This window comes from Acinonyx jubatus, chromosome D1, assembly GCF_027475565.1.
Source record: "Acinonyx jubatus isolate Ajub_Pintada_27869175 chromosome D1, VMU_Ajub_asm_v1.0, whole genome shotgun sequence".
Taxonomy (NCBI): Eukaryota; Metazoa; Chordata; class Mammalia; order Carnivora; family Felidae; genus Acinonyx; species Acinonyx jubatus.
Window position 1 is genome coordinate 86679891 of NC_069390.1, and position 24055 is coordinate 86703945.

At 45.5% G+C, this 24055-nt stretch overlaps 1 protein-coding gene across 1 annotated transcript in view; it reads right to left on the reverse strand.

Annotated features, from left to right (window-relative positions):
• ST14 (ST14 transmembrane serine protease matriptase) overlaps positions 1 to 22417 on the reverse strand; it is a 42157-nt gene extending 19740 nt beyond the window's left edge. Inside the window, exon 1 of the mRNA XM_027036924.2 lies at positions 22094 to 22417. Within this exon, the coding sequence (XP_026892725.1) occupies positions 22094 to 22174 (81 nt within the window). The 5' untranslated portion in view covers positions 22175 to 22417. The remainder of the gene's footprint in view (positions 1 to 22093) is intronic.
• Positions 22418 to 24055: the final 1638 nt, after the last annotated feature.

Here is a 24055-nt window from a genome sequence, read left to right on the forward strand (position 1 = left end):
CTCCAAAAAGGGTTTGTAATAAACGCAATAGCCCCCAAATTCCACAGATGTGGCCATTTCAACAGTTTCCAGATGTGGTTCTGCTGGTGTTTACCTCACACTCTTGATGTGCTTGAAGTAACATTTCTTGATTTGTTACATTTGAACATCACCTGTTAATTTCACCATTATAAAAGAGTCTCCCCACTCCTGACATGTTTGGATACTGAAATTTCTATTTTAGATCCTTAACTGGTTACTTCTGTGACTTTAATACTGCATACAGAAACACACCTCATAGCTAGCCCTGCCTTGGTAATTATATTACAATATATAAATGAATCAAATCAACATGTTCTATACCTTAAACTTACACAATGTTCTTATATCTCAATAAAATAAATTTCTAAGAAGGAAAGAAACACACTTCAGAGACAACTGCTTAAAATGCTTTCACAAGCTGCTTATTCTGGGATTTATCTACATATTTCTAAATAATATGCAAATACCACTATCTCTTGATTCATCTATTTAAAATATAATCATCTGACTTCCTATTATGATAATGTGAATTTTAATATACTTCCTTCTCTTTTTCTCACCCATCCTCCCAATAGCTATAGGGCTAAAGTTGTGTGTGTTTTTTTTAATTATATCCACATTCTATATCTAAATTACTATATTTTCATGACACTTGAACAACATGGGAGATGAGGGGTACCCACCCCACACATAGTCAAAAGTCCACATGTAATTTTTGGGTCCCCAAAACTAAACTACTCACAGCCTACTGCTGACCAGAAGGCTTACTGTTCAGCACATATTCTGCATGTTATATGCATTATATACTGTATTCTTACAAAAAGTAAGCTAGAAGAAAATGTTAAGAAAATCACAAGATAAAATACATTTACAGTACTATACTGTATTTATTTTTTAAAAAAACACACATATAAGTGGAACCACACAATTCAAACCCGAGGTGTTCAGAGGTCAACTGTATTAGTCTTTGAAAACATTGTTCATTATTGTTTCTCTCCCAGTACAATAATTTGTTTCTCCTGCTGCCAAATTTCATTTACCTGGGTGTCTTTTTAACATATACTGAAGTCTTTCTATACAATCTAAAAGCTACATAATACTCTTCCAACCTTCTACATATAAAGTCTGTCAAATACCCTCTCACTTCATTTTTTTCCTGGAAGCTTCCTTTCTAGAGCCCTCTGTCCTTTTCCATAGCTAATGTCTGGAACTTCCTTCAACATCACCCTGGGAATTTCCTTCCTCTCCCTCTTGTGTTAAAACCCCTATTTCCTGGATTCCATATCTTCATCTTTCTTGGCTTACTTCATTTTAGTAGAACACATAGTTCAGTAGCTTCCCAAGAGGGAAATTTTTTAAGACTGCATTTTTCTGGAAGAATCTTCACTCTGTACTCGCATCTGCTGATAGTTTAGCTGGGTATAGAACTATATGTTTCAAATAATTTTCACTTAAAATTTTGAAAGCTCATTGTTTTTTAGCTTTTAATTTTGCTTTTGAGAAATAAGATAACAGCACAAATCCATTATTTCTTATTCATAATGTTACCTTTCTCTGAAAGCTTTGAGGATTGCTGTGAATTGGGTCTTTAGATTTCATTACGCTGAGCTTTCCACCTGCTCTTTGAATTTGGAAATTCCTATCTTTCAGTCTGGGAAACTTTCTTGTACAGGCATACCTTGTTGTCCTTTGCTTTATTGCACTTCACAGACAAAGCATTTTTTACAAACTGAAGGTTTGTGGCAACCTGTGTTGAGCAAGTCTTATCTGCACAATTTTTCCAAAAGCATTTGCTAACTTCATGTCTCTGTATCACATTTTGCTAATTCTCAAAATATTTCAAACTTTTTCATTATTATTGTATCTGTTATGGTGATCTGTGATCAGTGATTATGACTGAAATCTCAGATGATGTTTGACAATTTTTAGTAATAAAGTTTTTTTTTTAAGTTTATTTATTTATTTTGAGAGAGAGAGAAAGACACTGAATGCACGAGCAGGGGAAGGGCAGAGAGGGAGAGAGAGAGAATTCCAATCAGTCTCCGCACTGTCAGCACAGAGCTTCACATGAGGCTCGAACCCACGAATTGTGGGACCATGAACTGAGCTGAAATCAAGAGTCAAATGCTTAACTGAGTCAGATGCTTAATCGCCCCACTAATAAAGTAGTTTTAAATTAAGGTATTTACATTGGTTTTTTTTTTTAATTTTTAATGTTTATTTATTTTTTGAGAGAGAGAAAGGCACAGCACGAGTTGGGGAAGAACAGAGAGAGAGGAGAGAGAGAATCTCAGATAGGCTCCACACTTGTCAACACAGAGCCCTATGTAGGGCTCAAACCCACGAAACCATGAGATCATGATCTGAGCCAAGATCAAGAGTTGGAAGCTTAACTGACTGAGCCACCCAGGTGACCCTTTACATTGTTATTTAGACATAATGCTATTGCACACTTAGTAGTGTACCTCCTTCATTTTCTCTGGTCTATCTTTCTGCAATTCCTATTACATTGATTCTCTACTTATTGTTTTCCTGCTATTATCCACCTGTTTATTTGTTTGTTTGAAGTAATCTCTATGCCCAACATTGGCTCAAACTCATAACCCTGAGATCGAGAGTCACATGCTCTACTAACTGAGCCACCCAGATACCCCCATCTCATTGTTTTTCAACTTCTCTAACTGAAATTTTCATTTCTGCTGTTAGCTAATTTCCAAGAGTTCTTTCTTGATCTCTGAATTTTGGATGCAAAATCTTCCCATCTTTATACTGCTATTGAGTACCTTTTCTCTGTTTTTTGGCTTTCTCTTTCATGTTGAAGGCTTTCCTCAAATGCTTCAAGATGATTGGTTATTCGTTTATATTTAAGAATGAGGTCCTAAAGGTGGTTTGGAAGCATCACTTACCACAAATGGATTCACTGTAGGCTACAATTAAGTGGGTATCCAGATTTTTTTTACTGGGCACTCCCAACTGTCAGGCTATGTTTCTTTTCTATGGGACGGTTTAGTTGCTCCAGAGAATCATTTTCTAATTTCCCGGATACACTGATTTAAACCCAGGCACTAGCATTCTGGAACATGTGAAAGAATAGATCTTTGGCTATTTTTCATTCCTCACTACAGCCTTCCTCTGCACGTAGTGTCCTCAAGTCTAGAGAAATCAATTTCCCATCCCTATGGAGGACTGGTGGGGTAGGGGTATCTTTGTTTGCGACTGAGGTGGGGATCTAGGGATTTCTAACAATGCCCCTCCCTAGTTCTCCTCTATCTCATAGCCTGAGCCAAATTCTTACACCTGGTAGAGGACATTATCAAAGACTGTAAGAATATTTCCAAGAGCTAAAGAGAGGCACATATCTTTAAATGCAAAGGGTTCACTGAATGGTAAGAAAGAGAAATGAAAAAACACAACTAAATATATCACGATAAAATTCAAGATAAAGTAGATCCTTTACATCTTTACCTGGTATCTTTTCCCCTCTCTCATATTTTACATTTCTTTGTCATTTGGTTCTATTCTGGGATTTTTTAAACTTATTCTTGTGAACCTTTAATGGAATTCTTAAAATAATTTCACTGACATAAAATTGACATGAAATAAACTACATATTTAAAGTATACAATTTTTGGCATATATATACACCCATGAAACCATCACCACAATCAAGATAATGAACATATCTGTCACCTTCAAAAGTTTCCTCGGACTCTAGCCTCCCTCCCATTCCTCCCTGATTGCCTTTCTAGTCCCAAAGCAACGACTTACCTGCTTCCTATCAGTAAAGACTAGTATGCTTTTTCTAGAACTTTTTATAAATAGAATTATACAACATGTACTCTTTATTGTCTGGCTTCTTTTACTTAGCACAATATTTTGAGACTCATCCATGATATTAAGTTTTTAATGTATTTTTTTTAATGTTTAAAATGTTTTATTTATTTTTGAGAGAGAAAGAGAGACAGAGTGAACAGGGGAGGGGCAGAGAGAGAGGGAGACACAGAATCCGAAGCAGGATCCAGGCTCTGAGCTGTAATCACAGAGCCCGACATGGGGCTCAAACTCACAAACGGTGAGATTATGACCTGAGCAAAAGTCGGACACATAACCAACTGAGCCACCCAGGCACACCAAGTTTTTAATGTTAATAGTGCATTCCTTTCTATTTTTGAGTAGTATTCCATTATATGGATACACAACAATTTGCTTACTTACTCACCTGTTGATGAACATTTGGGTTATTTCCAATTTGAGACTGTTACAAATAAAGCTGCTATAAACATTCCTGTACAAATCCTTATATTGGCATATGCTTTCACTTCCCTTGGATAGATACCTATGAGTGGAACAGCAAGTTTGTATGACAGGTGTATTTTTAACTTTTTGAGAAGCTGCCAAACTGTTTCCCAAAGGGACTGTATCATTTTACATTCCCATCAACAGTGTATGAGGACTTCCATTGTCCACATCCTATCCAACATTTGGTATGGTCAATCTCTTTTATTTTAGCCATCCTAACAGATGTATAGTGGGGTTTCATATGGTCTTAAGTTGCTTTTCCCTAATGACTAATGATGTCTAACATCTTTTCATGTGCTTAACTGCCATTTGTTTATCTTCTTTGGTGAAGTGTCTTTTCAAATTTTTTCCTTAGTTTTTTAAATTGGTTTGCTTATCTTCATATTACTGAGTTTTGAGAGTTCTTTCTATATATTCTAGATACAAGTCTTTTAACAAATACAGAATTTGCAAAGATTTTCTCCTAATTTGTGGCTTGTATTTTCACTCTCTTAACAGGGTCTTTTGAAGAACAGAAATTTTTCATTTTGGTGAAGTTCAATTTGTCAAGCTTTTCTTTTATGGACTGTGATTTTGGTGTTGTATTGAAGAAATCTTTGCCTGATCCAAAACAACAAAGATTTTCTCCTATGTTTTCTTCCAATAGCTTTACAGTTTTAGGTTTTATTTGGGCCTATGATCCATTTTGAGTTAATTTTTTTTTTTTAATTTATATGGTGGCACCTGGGTGGCTCAGTCAGTTAAGCATCCAACTCTTTTTTTTTTTTTAATTTTTTTTTCAACGTTTTTTATTTATTTTTGGGACAGAGAGAGACAGAGCATGAACGGGGGAGGGGCAGAGAGAGGGGGAGACACAGAATCGGAAACAGGCTCCAGGCTCTGAGCCATCAGTCCAGAGCCTGACGCGGGGCTCGAACTCCCGGACCGCGAGATCGTGACCTGGCTGAAGTCGGACGCTTAACCGACTGCGCCACCCAGGCGCCCCAAGCATCCAACTCTTGATTTCATCTCATGTCATAACCTCATGGTTTGTGAGTTCAAGCCCTGTTCAGGTTGACACTGCAGAGACTGTTTAGGATTCTGTCTCCCTGTTTCTCTGCTCCTTTCTCTCTCTCTCTCTCTCAAAAATAAATAAACACTGGGGCACCTGGGTGGCTCAGTGGTTGGGCAACTGACTTCGGCTCAGATCATGATCTCACAATTCGTGAGTTCAAGCCCCGCATCGGGCTCTGTGCTGACAGCTCGGAGCCTGGAGCCTGCTTCAGCTTCTGTGTCTCCCTCTCTGTCTCTGCCTCTCCCCCACTCACACTCTGTCTCTCAAAAATGAATAAATGTTAAAAAAAATTTAAAAATAAATAAACACTTTTAAAAATTCTTTTATATGATGCAAGGTATAGATGAAAGTTCTCTTTTTCTTTTCCTTTCTTTGTTTCTTTTTTTTTATATGGATATCCAATTGTTCCGCTATTGGGACCATATTTGTTGCACAGACCATCCTTTTTCTACTGAATTGCCTTTTCACCTTTATCAAAATCAGTTGTCCAAGAGGTGCCTGGCTGGCTCATTTGGTGGAACATACAACTCTTAATCTCAGCGTCGTGAGTTAAGGCCCCATGCTGGGGATGGAGTTTACTTAAAAAAATTTTTTTTCAATCATTTATCCATATATCTGTGGGTCTTTTTCCAGACTCCACTCTGTTTCATTGGTCTCTTTGTCCATCTTTATGCAAATATCATACTGTCTTCATTACTGTAGCTTTGTAAGTCAAAAAAACTATTGAAATACTAAGTGAGTTTAGCCAGGTTGCAGGATACAAGATTAATACACAAAAATCAATTATATTTCTATGTATTATCAATGACCAATTGGAAATTTAAAAAAAAATTTAAATAGCATTTACAATAACATCAACAATATGAAATACTTAGGGGGCAAATCTGACAAGAAATATACAAGACCTGTATGGTAAAAAATACAAAACACTGCTGAGAAAAATTTTAAAAGACTTAATTAAATCAAGTAATATCCCATGTTCATGGATTGGAAGACTCAATATACCTGTCTATTCTCCTCAGATTTGTCTAGAGATTCAGCATGATCTTGATCAAAATCTCAGCAGGCTTTTTGGAGAAACTGATGAACTGTTTCTGAAATTCATGTGGAAATGCAAAAGATTCTGAATAAAAAGAACAAAACCGGAGGGCCAATGTCACTGGATCTCAAGCCTTATTATAAAGGCAGTGAATCTTTTATTTCAAAAATCATATACAGTATTTCATTTCCAAGAGTGATGTTTTATTCTTTGATGGTTACTTTTTTTTTTTTTTTAGAGAGAGAGTGCAAGCAGGGGAGAGGGGTAGAGAGAGAAAGAGAAAGAGAGAGAAAGAATCCCCAGCAGGCACCACACCCAGCAAAGAACCCCACGCAGTGCTCAATCCCACAGTCCTGGGATCATGACCAGAGCCAAAATCAAGAGTCAGACATTCAGCCAACTGAGCCGCTCAGGAGCCTCATGATGGTTGCTTTTTACAGCCACCTTTTCTTATTTTATGAATTCACTACCTTCTTGCTTTTTCTTAGGAAACTAGATTTTTTTACATTCAGAACTTTGTCTTTGCCTTTCTCTTTCAAGATGTAGATTAAATGTCCAATGGTCCTTGGCTGTTTAATAATCATGTTTAAAAAAAAACAGTAAAGTTTTGGCTAGATTCTCAGAATAGAGTGTGTGTACGTTTACATGTGTTAGATGAAATGTAACAAGATAATAGCTTATTTCGTTTATTTTCAGGGCACAGAGTGGCTCAGTTGGTTGAGCGCCCAACTCTCAATTTTGGCTCAGGTCATGATCCCAGGGTTATAGGCTTGAGCCCCAAGTCAGGCTCCTTGCTAAGCATGGAACCTGCTTGGGATGGTCTGTCTCTCTATCTCTCTGTCTCTCTCCCTTCACTCTTCTCCCCTGCTTGCTCTCTCTCTCTTTCAAAAAAAAAAAAAAAAAGTTTATTTTTAAATTCCAGAGTAATTTCACAACTATTTTGGAATCATTCATGGCTTGTGCCATCACTCCCGCTCTATAGATAAGGCAAGGAGAGATGATGACTGCAAGGTCACATAGCTACTTGGTGGCAGACCCAGATTAGATCCTGGTTTTCTGCGTCCCAATGTGATCAGCTCCAGGAACTCAGGAAGCAGGTATTAAGGGAAATAGAAAGCAAGTTCCTTGGGAAGGGGAAAGTAGCTGACAGCATGGACAGCGGACTCCAGGGGCCACCCCCAGGCTTACTATGGAGCAAGGCTGTCAGCATGAGGACTGGCTCAATGGCAGGGTTTGGGTTATCCCTGCATGTGAATTCTGGGGCTCCCTTCAGCCCAGAAATGTTGTCTAATCAGTAACTAGACTGCTTCCTTTTATAACCCTACCCTCAACTCCATTTTTAGGCATATTAGAGATCATACTTGCCTAACCCAGTCACTTTACTGATAAGGAAACTGAGGCTGACAGAGAGGGAGTGACCTGTCCAAAGTCACAAAGGCAGTGAAGTCAATAAAGCAGCAAAGCTGAGACGAGAGCCACACCCTTCCAAGCCTACCTGGGGTTTCAGGCAAGCATATGGTCCATCAGCCTCCACAGGAGGAGGTGGCAGGGAGCTCCCTCCACCCCCACCCAGGTCTTAACTGCTTACATAACCATCTCTCTACACATAACCATCTCTCTGCAGGACCATAAAGCCAATGGAAGACAAAATATGCCAGGGCCTGCTTCTGCCTCTCCTTTCTCTCTTTCATAAAAGTAAACACATGAGCAGGTGCACATAAAAACTCAGGGCTGTGAAGCCAGGTGCTTGATTATCATGAACAGAGATAGAGGCCACATAACTCTTGAAGCCAATTCCCACCAGCCAGCTCAAGTTAGACCACGACCAGAGTCCCCAGAAACACAGCATGGCTCAAGGCCAGCTCAGACAAGGGAGCAAGGAATGGTTTCCCCAAGGACAGATGCACATAAAGGGCTTGGAGCACACAGACACACACAATGAAAACCCTGGAGGGCTGAAGGGGGAGAACCCAGGTGATAGGCTACAGGGACAAGATCAGATTATCACCATTCCCATCCACTTCCTGGAGGGAGATAGAGAGTACAGTCCAGAAATCCATGAGGGGAGATTTATAAGCCCTGGAGAATATCTACTTTCTGTTGTTTTAAGCACACAAATCCAAATGATACATATCCTCCCCAAGGCCACTGACTGTCCAAAAACAATGACTTCTAGAAGGTATCTGATGATATAGGAAAGATTTTTGCAGTCACCTGACTACCATCAAGTAAAAAATTCACCAGAACTGGAAGTGAAATGCTAAGCAGACAAAACTTGGTGTCCAAGTCAACCAAAAAAATCCTTCCATTTGGAAGGCAACTTCTCCTGGGTCCCCTGTCACCAGCTCCAACTCTCCAGGGCCACCCTTCCATGGGCTCCAAGGACCAGCAAATCCAAAGCCAGAATTTGTCATTGGTAGCTCAGAACATGGTCTTCGCTAGAGAAAAGCAACTGGTAAATGTTTACATTTATAAACAGCAAAAATAATACTGACTATCCAAACATCTACACAAGATTTCAATCAGAGCAGATGAGGAAAAAGTTAATCTTCATGCCAGACATTTTTTTTTTAATTGTTCCTCATTTGGCCACGGTGGGGTGTGACCTGATGAGAAGGCAGGGGATGAAACTGAACACTGAAGAAGTCACTCAGAGTCCTGGGATGACATCACACAACAACTGGTAATCTGCTTCTGCTGTTGAAGATCAAGATCAAGGGGCAGAGGTAACATCAGTGGCTGGAGACACAGGTGTTTTGCTTAAACCTGAGATAAGGACAATGGTGGTTGGCTTCATGTGCCACTGTCAGCTTTGTCATTGACTTGTGGCAGGGTGCCCTTCACTTATAGCTTTGGTGGCTCAGTATACCCACCATCAGCTGAGACGGATCCCAATTCCATGATGTCATCACTGCCACCACAGTCATGAGAACCAAAACACACCCCTCAGATGATTCAAGCAAGAAAGGACAGTCTGGCCATCTGCAATGGTTTTCCAAGGTGAGGAGGGATGCTGTAGCCCTCATACATGCCCTCCTTTGCAAGGACAAAGACAAAGCCAGCATAACTCTCAAGGCCACCCCCTGATACCAGTTGGAGTTAGATCCTGGCCAGGGTCCCCAGGAATACAGCATGGCTCAAAGCCACTTCAGACGACAGAGCAAGGAATGACTTCCAAACACTAGAACTGTACTTGTCATCCTGGGTGATGCTGAGCACAGATGTGCACAGAATTGAGATACCAGAGGTGACACTGGAGAAGGGTCTCTACTTAGATGGGCTCTCTCCAAACTCAGCAGCTGTGGACAGAGAGCAGCCAGCCCATGTACAGGCTCCGGGGGCAAGGACTTCACAGTGGCCAGCACAGAGAGGACACCTGATTTGTTCATCACAAGATGACTAAAGGGACAATGAGAAGGGAAAGAAAGCCCACATTGGAATCCTCCACCCACTCACCAACCTGGGGCAATTGATCTCGCAGAAGCGGGAGTCTCAAGAAACCCACAAGGAGCTACAGTTCCCATGATCATACCATCCCAATATTTCCCAGACTTGTCAGGTCACGAAAAATTATAAAAGAATAAAATAAAACAAACACAGGGCTTGCTCAGCATCTAGATTCCCAAGCCTCTCCCCCTGGAGATTCTGATAGTGTACATCAGGGGCAGGGCCCTGAGATCTGGAAGTTTAACAAGACCCCCAGGTTATTCTTAGGAACCTGACGGTTGGAGAACCACCACCTACCATTTCCTAGAGGCCACCTGCCTGGCTCACCCACTTCCCATTGCTGTGAGAGGAACTAGCTAGGTTCGAGTTCCACCCGCCCTATTTTAAGCAACCACATGGATGCAAGGAACCTGCCATATGGGGCTGCACTTTGCTTCTTGCCCTGGGACCCTCCCACGATTAGGGTATAAGCATCGCCCCAAAGTCCCCGAGACTGCCACCAGAGCTCCTCGGGGACACACACTCCCAGCCAAGGCCTAGTCAGCTGGCAGTGGACTCCCTAAACCCTTCTTCCTTTTTGGTGCCCAACCCTCTCACCCTTGCCCTTTGACTCTGTCCCTGTCTTCAGCTGCCCCACCAGAAGCAGCTGCTGGGAAATGGGTGAGGCTTCGGAGCCCTAAAGTGGGTCCGGAGCTACCTGTGGATCTGTGACCCCCAAGCCATCTAGGGGAGCAGAAAGCTGACCCACAGCCAACAATTTGTACTGGAGGAAGTAAATCGCAACTTGGCACACCTGGTCAGAGCAGAAAGGAAAGTCCCCAGGGGGCTGACTCAGCCACCGTGGGCGCTCTGTCAGCACAGAAACTCAGTAGGTCTGTAACAGCCAGTATCTGGCTACTGCAGGTTTCACGCTGTGTCCCCTTCCCGACTCCCTGCAATGCCTGGGCCCTGCCCCAACGGCTGTGGGCCTGGGAGCACACACATCTGCTACAAGATCCCGTGAGGGCCCAGAAAACAGACTGGGGGCAGGACCACCAGATAAAAATCCCTTCTTTCCTTTCTCAGGGCATGGGGTGGGTATCACCTAGGTTGGTGATCAGGTCTGAGAACCCTGAACCACTGGAGCAAATATTTCTCACTGTGCCTCAGTTTTCCCCTCTAGAAAGTGGGTTAATAACCCCTTACAGCCTTCTAAGTAGAGGTGTCGTAAAACATAATTAGCTGGTTCCTGCTAATGACAGAGGCCTACCTACGATTTTCATTTCTCCACCCACCATCCATTCACCTGCCTAAAGCGACCAAGGCCCATTCCTCCCTCTGGGATGGTGGAACAGCTGAGTTCAAGTTCAAACATAAAAATGAATCAAAAAACCCTGGACAGTACAAGTCTACCGTGCAGCCTCAAAGGTAACCCAGGTGCTCTGCCCTCTTGGCACTCTCCTCTAACAGCACTAGGAAGGCCTCCTGCTCTTGACCAGGGGGACAGAAGAAACCCCTCCCAGGAACCTCTGCACCTGCTCACAGCCCAGAGGCAACTCACCTACCAAAGCCATGGAGTCTGCCATCTACTTACATTCTAGGCCTCATCTGTATTCCATGTTTCTGGTCGTTTCCAAAACATTTTTTTAAATGTTAAAATCCATTTCAAATGCAATTTTTTGCAGAGCCTCAAAATAATAAAACAATAAATGGACTGGCTGAAGTAGCCTCAGGACCCAGGGGGTGTCCAGACTATTCCTTGAAACACTGTCCTCAAGGACTGTGACAGGTTTCCAAACCACAGGGTCTCCCTGGGCGGCCAGGGGCCAAAGCCCGCAGAGGCTCTGGGGATGCCCTGACAGTTCCCAGGGCTCTCACCCCCATCGCCTCCGTGCCTCACAGCTCAGGGAGGGACAAGGGAGGCCACCACAAACATATTCATGATTTTTGTGCATCTTTGTGCATTTTTAATATAGGTTATCTCTAATGCCTACAACTAAGTTTCATTTCCAGATGAGGAAATGCATAAAGGAGGGCCACCCAAAAACCTAGACAGCTATAAAGTGGCAGGCACAATTCCAGACTCCAAAGCCAGTGTTCTCAGGACCCTCTGCTGCTTCTCAGGGGGTCAGCGATCACCCCTTCTCCCACAGAGGTACAGATGTGCACACCGAAGTTCAGAGAGTAACTGCCTTAAAGAACACTCTACAAAACTCTACCTGTGACACAACGTGTGTCTAGGGCCTGAGAGGCAAAAAGTCTTGACCAACATTGCATATGGATTCCTACCCCTACAATGCTGGTCTAGGGGTGCTGACTCCCCCCACTTTGACCTTGCCCCCAGCCAGGAAGCCTCCAAATCTGTAAGGAGCCAGGAAGCTGCTCGTATCCTGCCCACTCAGAATGGCTCAGCTCTCCTTTACCACCTACCAAACTCACCTGCCCTTGAAAATGCAGCTCAAGGCTATGCCCCTCCAGGAAACTTTCATAAACCACCTTAATCCACAGCACCTCCTTATGACCTGCACCACCCACTTGGCATCAATGATACCCCACTGCCACGCTAAGCAGAACAGGCAGTCTTAGGGAGTCAGGGTAGCCCAGTTTCTTCTTCATACTGCTTCTCTCCCCAGCCCCCTCTATGACGCTGCCCAGAGGTAGCACTTGATTGGTGGGTTGGCCGATTGAGGGACTTCTCTTTCCATAGCCACACTTGGGTAGCCTACCCAGGGCAAGCTGGGCTAATCTCCCAGGTGCCAGGGCTCAGGAAAGTTTCCAGATTTGTATCCCAAGGTACCTCCATCCACCCCTGGAAGGGGAAAGAATGCGCTCAGTCCACATCCCAGGATTTTGCTGACAGCACCCCCGCACTTCCTCACCCCTCCCTCAACAAGCACTCTGGTGTCAGCCCTGGCCTGGCCACCTGCTACAGGCAGCCCCACCTAAGTTTGGACTCTCCCAGGCTCTTCCTCTCCTAGTTTTCAAGTACATGTTCCCCCCCAGGACTCAACACCTTTGTGATTCCAACCTGAGAATTCCATCTCTGCTTCCAGATCACACCGTGGGAGAGAACACCAACAGCAGCCCCCACCCCTCCCCTGGCTGTTTGATCCTCCCGAATCTGCCTGGGCCCCATCCTTATTCTCCTGAGATCCTTTTCTGGCCCCCACCACTGTCACGGGATTCAGGGAGCAGACACATCTGCCAGCAGCAGCACAACCAGAGATTACACCCGAAACTAAACAAGAGGAAAAAGCCGATTTCACAGGCTGATTTCACAGGCTGGTGCTTTTTCATTGACCGCATTTTTTTATGGAGATAACTATGTTCACGTGCAGTTGTAAGAAGTAACATGGAGAGATCCCTTGTACGTACACTTTGCTCGGTGTCCCCCAACGGTAACATCTTGTGAAACTCCGGTATAATACCACAACTGACCTAGCTTTCTCATTTCACTTGTACTCGTTCATGTGCGTATTACGTTCCACATAACTGATCACCAGCATAGGGACCTATATCCACCTGCACAGTCAACATAATGGCCGGTTCTGTTTCCCACACAAAGATCCCTCCTTCTGCCCTTTTGTAACCGTGCCCACCTCCTCCCTGCCCCCTCCCCAACTGATCTATCCCCATTCTAAAATTGTCCTTTCAAAAATGTTATATAAATGAATCATCCAGGACATAATCTTTTAAGACTGCTGGCTTCTTTCACTCATTAAGATTCCCTGGAGAATCATTTGAGTCACTGCATGCACCGAGAGCGTGTGCTTATTACTGCTGAGTAGTATTCCATGGCACGCAGGCACAACAGTCTGTTTGACTGCTTCTCCATTCACCTTGCGAGGACCTGCAGGAGTGAGTGGAAAAGCCCAAGTCCACCTGCTTCCTGGAGCTGACTAGATCCCAAAGCCTCTGCTCAGGCATGGTAACAGAGCCATAAACCTAAGGGTCAGTGTGGATGAAAGGCCTGGATAAGCAAATGGGAAAGCACAGCCTGACGGTAAGGCACCTGGAGGCCCAAGTCCACATTCAGGAACCAGAATCCCAGTGGCATAAGCAGAAGAACAGGAAAGAGGTGAAAACTTGGGAGACGGTGTCCTTGGAATCACATTCCTAGAGCTGGGCCAAATTGTAGGTGTCATCCTGCCTCCCATCTTCGCAGGGCCATCCTTTCCGGGGCAGAATAGCACTCTCCTTTAGTGCCAACCTCAGCATCACAATAACCCCTACACGTTAGCATTGCAATAGAGCGGGCCTAATTTCTCCAGCTGGGGGCAACTCCCCAAATACTCGAAAATACTAGAAATAATCCAAATCGGCAATCAGCAATGGTGCTCTTAGAGTCTGCTCCTAATCTGGGGAAACGTGCTCCACTCAGTTATTCAAACAATGTGTTTTCTAAACCTCTGGCTATCTCATTCAACCTCACAGCAATATCCCCATTAAGACACGGTGCCCAGAATTCAACAGCATACTCCAAATGCAGACCAGTGTGGTCTCCACAGGGGCTATTCGTCAATGACATACCTTATCCTGACAGCTCTATTTCCGTTAATGCATTCAATTTGCACATACAAATAATAATAAACACATGATGATACATCCACTTGATGAAAGCTTATGCAGCAATCAAAAACAGGTTTTCAAAGAGTAGGAAGTATCATGAAAAAACTCTAATATCCAATGTTAAATGAAAAAAAAAAAGTCAAAAAGTTCATATGCACTTTCCATCCCTCTAAACTCAACTCAGGTGTCTCCCTGAGAGATTCCCAAGGAGGGGTTCTCCCCGTGGGTTTTAGTCAGGTGACTAAACTCAGTCCCAAGGGTTCCCCAGCACCCTGTGCACCCCCCAGTCCCAGCCTTGTCCCAAGGTCAACCAACTGCTCCTTAAGGATGGAGAAATGGGGCTGTCTTGTTCCACAATCCCAGCATGGGTTAATAAATTTTGATGCATTAACTGATTACAACCATGGCTTTAGCTACAGAATTGGAATTACATTATGATTCTATTCTGGGGAAAATACATGTCACATATATTAACATCCACATAAATATTAGTCTATGCATTAAAGACTGTGAGAGAATATAAGCCAAACTATTCAGAGGGGTTATAAAACCCAGAGGAAAGAATTTCAGAGGAATTTCACTTTCTACTTTGCATATTTTGCTATTGCTTGATTTAAAAAAAAAAAACAAAAAACAAAAAACACCTTCCTTGTATTTAGAAAAGCAACTTAGAAAAAAAAGCAACTTTTGTATTTAGAAAAAAAGCAACTTTTTTTTTTTTAGAAAGATGCATAGGCAATACCAAATTATTAAAATGCCTCTCTAGGGTACTTTCCCTCATTTTTAAATTCTTGAAATATGCATATATTAGCTTTTTAAATAATAATTTTAAAAGGTATAACCAAACAAAAATACGAAGGAGGAATTTACTGTACATTTTAGGGAACCACAGAACATGCCTGGGTTTTACTGAGCTTGCCACTGACTCAAAATATTGGATTTATTTTGGTGCCCTGCTTCTTCCTTCTCACTCTCCTCACGTCTCAGCTGCGGGAGGGAGGTGGTTTTTGTTTCCACTGTTAGGGTGGTCACTAAGCACAGCACTTAACTCTTAACACAGATCAACATAATTCTGTTCCTGCCACCCCATCACGTTGGCTGTCCAGCTCCTTCTGACTCAGAATTAAGTCATTCGAGGTATCGGCCTTCCCCTCCCAGAAGAGTGTCATTTACAAAACTGATAAGCAAATGCTCCAAGACCTCAACAGAGTTGTTAGTAAACAAGAAATGGCACAGAACTGAGGAGGGAGTTAGGAAGAGACCCCAGGCCCCTGCACAGTGACATGGATCCATGCATGGACCCTCTTAGGCACAGTCAACCAACCTACTGGGACCCCACTGCCCACCAGCCCCCAGGCCTCCGCCACGCCAAGCAGATAAAAGGCTGATACAGCAATTCCCCAGGACACAAACTGTGTGTGCACAAGGAACTAGATAAAACATATGCGTAAGGTAAGGCGTGGAAAGAAGCGTGAAGAATGTAAACAACCCTATTTGTGGGCTTAGGTAGGTGAATCTTTCCTTTTTTCATTTTAAAATTGCCTTTATGATTTTTAATAATGTGTATAATAAATAAAGCTACATTTTGTTCAAAGCCTTGTTGAAATCACATCTCCAGCCAGTCTCCTGGTCTACCAGATGAGTAACCTCATCAAAAGGGGAAACCAGACGAGTTTGGTGTGAGAGGTTTCCGTGGATGTGTGTCGGCGCCTGGTGCTCACCACTCTGGTTAATGACGTGTTCCAGTACTTTGCTGGGGATATGCATCAATGACCGTCATCTTTGGAATACAACTGTATAATGGCTTGGCGGTTAAGATGTAGGGTTTGAAGTCACATAGATCTAGGTTTGAACCCTTGTTCTATCTCTAATTGCCTTTGGGTCATTATGCATACCTTTTGAGCCTCAGTATTCTCAGCTTTAAACTGGGTGGTTTTATTCACAGAGTTGCTGTGTGGATAGAGAAAGATACTGAATTCAAATACACATATTTAGTGAGGGTAGAAACAGTTGTGATCATATTCTTTACCTTTCACGATCCTCACTATCTCAGACACACCAGGGATTCAAGATTTTGACCAGTTTGCCACCTATCACAAGAATTCTAAAGATTTTGTTGCCAAGCCTGGACAGAATAAGCAAACTCAGAAAATATGGGATTCCAAGAGAGCAATTTTAGTAGACACCTGTGTCTAGAAAACTTCTTACAAAGAAAAAGAGGCAATTACTATCCATGAACTCTGAACAAACCCCAAATACGTTTCTGAACAAACCCCAAGTACCTTCTCACCACTGCCAGCCAGAGTGAGAGTTCTTGGAGAAGCCCAGAAGTTCCCATTCCTGTCTACTAATCAGCCGTTATAATTTTGGTAAGTCCCCAGCACCTCAGAAACATCCTAACAAGCAAAACCCAGTTTCTTATCCAAACCAAACTCCTTCTCACCCTTAGTAATCCATCCCACCCTGAGCACACTGGACTGACAGCCGTCCTACACTCTGGAGGCCCAAAGAGAATAGAGCAGAGCCAGACTACCTGGCTTCAAATTCCAGTCCCACTACTGTTTCACTCTGTGACCTTAGGCAAGTTGCTTAGCCTCTCTGTGCTTCATTTTCCTCACCTATAAAAGGGTAATAATAACACTGAGAGGTATAATACACGGTATATGATCAACAAATGCTAGCAATGATCTCAACACTCCAGTAGCATATGCACAATGTCAGAAGCAACATCTTTGGGCCCTGGGCCCAGTGGCTCTGTCACACTGTCTTCTTCTAAGAACAGACTCTCTCTCTTAGGAGAGACATGAGCCAACCATCTGGTCAGAACCAGAAGCCCAAGAAGGAAGTGACACCAGGGGAACTCCAGCATCACAGTGGCCACCGGCCACCAGCCACAGGGCAGGCAGCCACACCCCCCAGGGTGCAGCGTGACAGGCCCAGGTCAGGGAGGCTGTGTTGACATGGCATCGTCACCACCAACAAGCCGGCTCTGGGCAGATCCACCCGCGGAGGGTCCTCACAGGTTTACACAACTTAGGCTTCAGACACAGGCAGCTACCGAGCTAGGATTGTCTTCTCTGCCTCAGTTTTCCCATCCCCTAAGTGAGGCCATGAAGGTCCAGGTCTTCCCAGGACTGAGGTGCCAGGAAGCACCCTGGGATAGGCAGGTTGCCTGGGAGGTGAGTCCCCACCTGAAGAACTGCCCACCTCCCCTGCTGTGCCCTCACCCACTGCACACACTGTCATGGCACATGGGCATCCCAGACAGCCCCAGTACCTGCTCAAGAGAACCTAGAAGAAGTAAGTTTTTTAAAGTTTCGTTCTGTATGGGAGGGAGGAAGACAGGGATGAGGAGTCAGTCATAGGTCGTAGGCACACATTTCTTTTCCGTAAAAGGATTTTTCTCATAGAAGCTGCATAAAGGGTGGTCTCATTTCCCAGCTCCTCCCAAAGAGATTCCGTGTGTTCAGCGGGACAGGCCAGCACTTCTGGGAGGCCAGTGCCCTGCTGACAACCTTAGTTCTCAGCCTCTGCACACTCCTCCTACCAATACTACATCACCTTCTTGTTGTCTCCAGGCTGTTTCCAACTCAGAAATCCAGGGGGAAGATATTTGCAAACACATATCAAATAAAGGGTTAGTATCCAAAATCTACAAAGAACTTATCAAACTCAACACCCAAAAAACAAATAATCCAGTGAAGAAATGGGCAAAAGACATGAATAGACACTTCTCCAAAGAAGACATCCAGATGGCCAACCAACACATGAGAAAATGCTCCACATCACTCATCATCAGGGAAATACAAATGAAAACCACAATGAGATACCACCTCACACCTGTCAGAATGGCTAACATTAACAACTCAGGCAACAACAGATGTTGGCGAGGATGCGGAGAAAGAGATCTCTTTTGCATTGTTGGTGGGAATGCAAGCTGGTGCAGCCACTCTGGAAAACAGTATGGAGGTTCCTCAAAAAACTAAAAATAGAACTACCCTACGACCCAGCAATTGCACTACTAGGCATTTATCCACGGGATACAGGTGTGCTGGTTTGAAGGGACACATGCACCCCAATGTTTATAGCAGCACTATCAACAATAGCCAAGTATGGAAAGAGCCCAAATGTCCATCGACAGATGAATGGATAAAGAAGATGTGGTAGGTATACACACACACACACACACACACACACACACACACACATACACACAATGGAGTATTACTCGGCAATCAAAAAGAATGAAATCTTGCCATTTGCAACTACGTGGATGGAACTGGAGGGTATTATGCTAAGTGAAATTAGTCAGAGAAAGACAAATATCATACGACTTCACTCATATGAGCACTTTAAGACACAGAACAGATAAACACAAGGGAAGGGAAGCAAAAATAGTATAAAAACAGGGAGGGGGACAAAACATAAGAGACTCTTAAATATGGAGAACAAACAGAGGGTTACCAGAGGGGTTGTGAGAGATGGGCTAAATGGGTAAGGGGCATTAAGGAATCTACTCCTGAAATCATTGTTGCACTATGTGCTAACTAACTTGGATGTAAATTTAAAAAATAAAATAAAATACTAAATAAAAAAAAAGAAATCAAAACTGTGTGATCTGTACACCAGGCTGCAACTTACAAAGGGCTTTCATGTAAAGTATCCCTGTTAATTCTTGCAACAAACCTGTAACACATATGTCATCCCCATTTTATAGCCACAGAAACTGAGGCTCAGATTAGGTAACATCTGAGATCACCCACTAGAAAAGCAGAGGCACCAGGTCTTAGCTCCATGGTGGACACTCCAGAATTCACAGATGGCCTCAGGTCCCAATTCCCCTACCCTGACCCTTCAAGCCCGGATTAGCTGTTTCCTAGGTGCCCACTCTGGGTTTCTCTGGAATCTAGCACTTATCATACACACAGAACTTATTCCACAGAACTTATTCCCGCCCATATTCCACACTATACTGGGTATTCCTTGAAGGCAGGGGCTATAGGACTAGGATCTCTCTCAAGTGTCATTGTCCAGTACCTGGCACATGCTCAGTAGGTAGGTATGTAATAAATATTTGTTACATGGATGAGTGAATGACCAGTTACCAAAGAGATGACTCTGAATAGCCCCCACACCTGATTTCCCAATCCTGGTCTCCATATGCCTGGGGGATACTGACTCCTACCCAGGGCAATCTTGACTTGAGAAGGAACCAATGGAGCTCAAAGCACTTTTATAGCTCCATCAAATAGGGCCCAGACACTCAAGGGCCCAGATACTCACAACAAGGGCCCAGACAGTCAGTGAGGTGGGCTTCCCAGTTCTCACTGGTGGCCATAATAATTGGCATCTGTACACCTGCTCTCATGGAGGGAGAGCTCACACGATCCCCAAACACCATGTGCACATCAGGGCCCCAGAGACAGTAGGGAACACTGAGGTGGCCACTTCCTACTTACTGGGAACAGGGTTGGGTAGGGCAGGGGCCAGAGTCATCAGCCTTGGGAAGGATGCAGTCACATACAAGAATTTTAAGACCGACCCTTCTCCATCCGTGCAGGAATGGGAATGCCAGAACATGGAACTCGGAAACAATAGTCCCCAGGTGGGGCTCAGCATGACCCAGCCAGGCAAACCCTGGGGCAGAAGCTGCACCTCCTGGTCAGGGAACAGGTCAAGGCAGAGTCTGCAGACCCTGACTGCAAACACTGCAGGGTGATCCAGAGAGTGGCATTCTGCTAAGGCATGGAATGGGAAGGAATATTCAATGACTTCCTGGAGAAACAAAAATGAGCTTTGGGCACAGCAAGCTACTTTCTTCAGGGCACACTGCACCACATCTAACTTTTGCACAACTCTCTTAGCATGGCTTTCAAGACTGTAATTTCCTTAGGGGAACAATCATATCTTATTTTGTCTTTGAGAACCTTCCATCCCTCCTAGTGCCCAGCCCAGGACTAGGTACAGAGGTGGTTCAATGGAGCTCAGCGGGAGAAAAGACAGAGAGGGTGACCCGCAGGAAGAAAAGTCACAGAATCAGAGGTGGAAGGAAGAACCCAATGGAATAGAGAATGCGTGAGCTTCACAGAAGATGAGAAAATGAGCAAGGGCTTGCATGGGACAAGAGAAAGCTGGCTGACAGGAGTGTGGGGATGGGCCCCAGGCCCAGCCCCCGGTAGGGGAGGGGGTGTGGGCAGAGAGGCAGCACAGAGGAAGACTGCAGAATCCCACAAAGGGAAGTTGAGGGGGGAAAAAAAAAACAAGCCAGCCCTGAAATAACAAATACTAAACAGCAGGCCCTCTGCTGAGGAGGCAGGAGTCTAGAGCCCCAACGGGCAATTATCAACAATTCGTAATTATCAAGGATTCGTAAACATGGCCGTTACAGAAAGGAAAACAGAAGGCATACATCTGGGGAACCCGCCTCGAGCAAGGAGCCTCTGCAGGAACACAGGCCCGGGGCTCCAGGCTGGCTGCCCTATCCATGCTTCCTTCCACATAGGAAGTGAAAAATGGAGAAAACAAGAGTGTCCAAGCCCAGCTGCTATCTGTGGTCCAGCTAGCCACAGCAATCCCAGAATCTGGTCGTAAGTCAAGATGCTGCTTGGAGAAAAGGAACTGATTTCAGAGAGCTACAAAATCTGGCCTATGTGAAGCAATGGCGCAACCTGGGGCAGCAGATGTTACAGGACCAGGAGAGTAGAAAGAGTGCGGGCCATGCAGAGCCACCCCTCACCTGCAGAGAAAGCTCCCTCACAAAACGCACCCCCCCCCCCCAGCACCCACCCAGCGCCAGCCATGACCTGGGCTTCTCTGGCATTTCAGGGAAACCCAGGGTCCCAGCTGGACAGAGGCAGAGGTCTGGTTGCTAGTCCTGCCTGGGCACTGCCACTAGGTGTGTCCATCAATAAAGCACCAACCCATCCCCAACTCTTACATCAAGGTTTAAGGTCTCCAGCGATTTTGTCTGCCAAACAAGAGCTTCCTGCTTGGGCATCTTCCAAAAGGCTCAAGACACATGTTCTTACATCCCTTCTCACAAAATCACCTTCCCAAAGGGCTTCATACCCTCTTAGAGAAGGCCAGACAAGTCCAACCCTGGGGTCCTTAGCACCAGGCTCTATGGCACTCAGAGCTCTGGTCTCCCAGTAGCCCTCTGCAAAGGTCGCAAAATGCCCTCTGACCAGGAAGGAAAACAACGAACTCCCGCAGCGACCAAGGATGGCTATGACCCCAGGGCCCCCTGGAAACCATCCTTACTCAGCCCAAATCACCACACTCCGGGCCTCCGCCCATGGTCCTTTCCAGATGTGCACTAAGGGTGCGGAGTTAATGGAGGGACCGAGATGGAGCCCTTTTCTCGGGTCAGGGAGAGGACCGAGTGGGCAGGAAGGCTGGAGGAGAGACTCGGAGTCTCCAAGGACCCGAGGGTTGCCGCCTCCACCTGGGCCGGCTGGCGCGCGGTAGGGCTGGTACCAAAGGTCCGCCAGGCACCCGCCGAACAGGAAATTCCACCTGTCTGGCCGGCCAGCGCCCGGGCCACAAATGGGCAATGGAGCGGTTCCCTTTGCCAAGACAAAGCGCCCGGGCCCTCGGCGCCCGCTCCCGTCGCCCCGCTCCCGGCCACACCGGTGGCTTCCCGGGCCCCGACGATGCCCGCAAAGCCCGCCGCGCCCCTCGCCAACCTGAGGCCGCGAGCTGTACTTGAGTCCTGCGCCGAGGTCCTTGGAACCCCCTCCGCCCTTGCGTGCCCGATTGCTCTTCATGGTACCAGCGGTCGGTCGCGGGTCTCAGAGGCGTGGTCCCCGCGGGCTGCTGGCTCCCATCGCCGTCGGGGCGCTAGGGGCGCGAAGGGCGCGGGGCGCACAGGGGCGCACCGGGGCGCTAGGAACGCGGGGGACACGGGGGGCGCGGGGCGTGCCGAGTTCCGGTAGCAACCCCGCGTGCTGGCCGCCGGCGGTCGCTCTCGCCCTCACTCTTCCTGTCCCAGGCAGGTAGTTTCAGGGTGTGGCCTCCCGGGGCCCGCCCCGCCGTCCGTCCGCCTCGCCGGCTCACCTTTCCCAGGCCCCGCCGCCCCCTCGCCGGTTCCCGCCCCGCGCAGAGCCCCGCTCTGCCTCCTCCCCTCGGGGCCTGCCTCCTCCCCTCAGGGCGAAGGGAAACACAAGGCCACGGGCGGGGAGGTGAGGGACAAGTAAGACCCGGAGACCTGCGCGGTGGTGGCCATGAGCATTAACTGTGCCCCGCGCTTACTGGGCCCTCGGTGAGTACCTAACAGCAACAAAATTGAGTCCACCCCGCTCTCTCCCTCTCCTAGAGGTGGCCCTTTGCGCTGGGGGATGACCCTTCCATCCGCCTCCTGGATGCCACCCATGGTTTCTTTCCCTCCCTCTTGCGTCTTCAATCCCTCTCCACCTTGCTAAATGACCAGGTCTCAATTATAACCCTTCCAAACCAGACAAACACCGGAACCGCCCCTTGACCCAGCCTCCCCTCCAGCCACTGCCCTCCTGCCCCGTGGCTTGTTGCTACCTGTCCCCCACTGCTAGGAGGCCCTTGCTGTCGTTCGTGTCCACCTTTCCCTGGGTGGGTGACCAAAGAGTCTAGCTGCTCCACCAAACGCCATCTTACCTGTCCCCAGCATCCTGCACCTGTTTGCAGCAGCCAGTACTGATTGATTCCATCCTCAAATGTTCACCTTCCCTGGACTCTGGTTCTACTTTCTGGCCTCTAAATGTCAAGGTTCCCAAAGTAATCTCTTCAGCCTCCCCCCTTTTTTCTGTACACTTTCTTGACGACTCATCTCATCTTATGGCTTCAAATAGGTAAATCTGCCTTCCTCTTACTGACATCACGAAGGAGTCCCAATTCTGCATTAATAATTGCTGGGCGGGGGGTGGGGGAGTGGGCACCTGGGCGCCTCAGTCCGTTAAGCATCTGACTTCAGCTCAGGTCATGATCTCACAGTGAGTTCAGAGCCCTACATCCACCTCTGTGCTGATAGCCCAGAGCCTGGAGCCTGCTTTGGATTCTGTGTCTCCCCCGCCCCCTCTCTTTGCCCCTCCCCTGCTTGTTCTCTCTCTCTCTCTCTCTCTCTCTCTCTCTCTCTCTGGAATAATAAATGAATAAACTTAAAAAAAAAGACTTTAAACAGTAATAATTGCTTGGGAACTTCTCCATTTGTGCTCTACTGGTATTACATAATCAACAAATATTATTGAGCACATATTATATGCTAAGTACTGTTATAGGTGCTGGGAAACAAAAGTAAAATAAAAATTCCCACTTTGCAAACAACAAACCCCAAACTTCCTTTCCAGACTTGACCATCTTCCACTCTTTCTCTAGCTGTAACAGTGGTCTCCTAGGCTCAAAATCTTGGACTTATCTTTCACTGTCCACCCTCTTATACCTTGTATCTAATTAGTTCCAAATCCAGTCAAGTCTTTCTCTCAAGTTGCTTATATGTATAGCTCTTTTCTTTCCTCCTCCTTTAGAAGACCCCTTGAAAGCAAACCTTTATCACCCTTTTCCTGGATTTACATAAGAGCAAATGGATCTCCTGTCTCCAGTTTGCCATCCTCTGATCCCTCCTGTAAGTTACTCTTCCTTTTTTAAGTTTAATTTATTTATTTTAAGAGAGAGAGAGA